Genomic DNA, 2,006 nt, shown 5'->3' on the forward strand with positions numbered 1-2,006 from the left:
CTAAAAGGTGCCTCGTGCTTCCGCAGGCCAGAGCGAGGGGCAGGGAGAGGCCCTGTGCTGGGCACCAGCCCTGCGCGGGACGGGGCCTGCAGCAGCTCTGCAAAGGGGTAGATGTTTCCCCCATTGATCAGGTTGTACATTCGGGCTGGGAATGGCGGAGCGTGCTGCGCGCGGTCGTACAGAGCCTTCTCCTCTTCCTAAATGCCACAAGACTTTTTAGAGCACATCTTCCCCGACCACTCCCTCCATGGCTGACTTCGCAAGAAATGCATCCTCTTGCGGGGCCTCTTCCCTCCCAATTTACTTCAAAATGTGAAATGCTGTGGATTACCGAAGTGGCTCCACAGGGATCATTTATTCTCCTTTGTTTAAAGGAGGCTCTGGAGCTCAGCTAATTCAAAGGCACCAGACGGGCTCACAGGCTACTGAAGACGCTGCTTTGAAATGAACCTGCCCGTTGTTTTCCACCGTAGGATGGAGGACGGCAGGAGAGCCCACATCGCCATCATCGGCTGGGGGGGGACAACCCTGTGCTTGGTCTCCTACGTGTCCGCCTTCTCGGACGGCGCGAGCCTTTCTGCCTGCACCGACATGATGCCCAGGCACCTGAGAGCGCAGCTGCACAGCCCCAGCAACGACTACGTTACTGTCCACACCAACATGTCCTTCTACTTCCCAGGCGACAAGGTTCCAGGTAAGGAACAGCTGCTCATTCCTGCATCTGAAAAATACATGATAACTAATCTCGAGTGATGGCATTAATCTTTGTGAAGAGGGATAACTGCTCCGAGTGAGCAACGCCACCGCTCTCGTCGTGAGGAAATGAACGTATTTACAGAGGGATTCTGTTTGCAGTGCTTGGCCTAAGGTTTCTCAGGGGACGGCTGACTCCAGGTTTTCACCATGTTGCAGACCAACTGTTTGCCGGAGGCAGCCGGTAGGTTTGGATGCTCTGGGTGGGATTAATTTATCTCAATTGTGTCTCAACCATACCAGACCTCATCACACACCGTGGCACGTGAGAGGCACCTCCAGAGGGTGAAGTCACCTTCCCTGCTCCTCTGCACTGCACGAAGGGGTCTGGGTGACTCGCCTGACTCTTAGGTATGGTTGGGCAGCGTGCCCCATCCCCAGCATCGCCGCTCCTTCGTGTCCTGTGTTTTGTCTTGCAGTGACAGTGAGGAGCACCCGGGATTTTATGGGCTTTTTGCTTCAAGCTCGCAAAGTGTCTAACGATGAAATCGCTGGCACATTTGTCTTCATCCCTCCTGGTTCCAAGCTGCTGACTTGTTTTGAAGATGGTGACACCGTCACCCACTCGGACAAGTCACTGAAGAGAAACCTGTCCTTCGTATGGAAAGCACCAGACCAACCCATTGGAGACATCAAGTTTTTGTAAGAACATGCTGTTCCTAACCAGACTTTGTGTCTTCTCAGTTAAAGGCTTGGTTTTATTTTTCCATTGTCCAGCACAGTGGTTTATGTATCTTGAACCCCATATAGCTAAATACTTATCAAATGCTGCAACAGTGTCCCAGCTGGTACATAAATCACCATTTACATCTGCTGGGTAGCGCTGCTTTTTATTTACATGGTCACTATCTCTCAGAATAAATACACTGGAAGATGACAGCCTAAGAACTAGAACTTGGGAAATAGAAATGTTAAGGCATAAAGAGAGAACTGTGATAACGTTGCCTATCTTTCTAAATAATACAGCCCACAGAACTTCCCTGCCTACAGAATAATCTTGTATATCACTTCTTTAAAAAAAAAAAAAAATTAGTGTTTTTTTAAAAAGTTACAATGTAAACACAATTATTCACAGTAGGAAGACAGAGTGAGCACTGGGTCAAAACTTGACATCTCTGTTTTGCACCGAAGTCCCAAACTGCCCAAATATTTTGGTTCTGATTTGGAATGAAATTAAACATCATCTAACTGGCTGTCTTAAAGGAAGCACAGCGACTTTTCATTTTGGAAGAGATTAAATTGTTATGTTTTGA

General features: G+C 48.6%; 1 protein-coding gene across 1 annotated transcript; it reads left to right on the forward strand.

The window, feature by feature from the left end:
* Positions 1-474: 474 nt before the first annotated feature.
* Positions 475-1,395, forward strand: LOC104083871 (putative defense protein Hdd11; the record flags this gene model as incomplete). Its single annotated transcript, XM_009587523.1, has 2 exons — positions 475-694; positions 1,218-1,395. Coding segments are annotated over exons 1-2 (398 nt in total), but the record flags the coding sequence as incomplete, so codon positions are not given.
* Between the last annotated feature and the right edge of the window lie 611 nt (positions 1,396-2,006).

The sequence above is a fragment of the Fulmarus glacialis genome, unplaced genomic scaffold (genome assembly GCF_000690835.1).
Source record: "Fulmarus glacialis isolate BGI_N327 unplaced genomic scaffold, ASM69083v1 scaffold19581, whole genome shotgun sequence".
NCBI classification, from domain to species: domain Eukaryota; kingdom Metazoa; phylum Chordata; class Aves; order Procellariiformes; family Procellariidae; genus Fulmarus; species Fulmarus glacialis.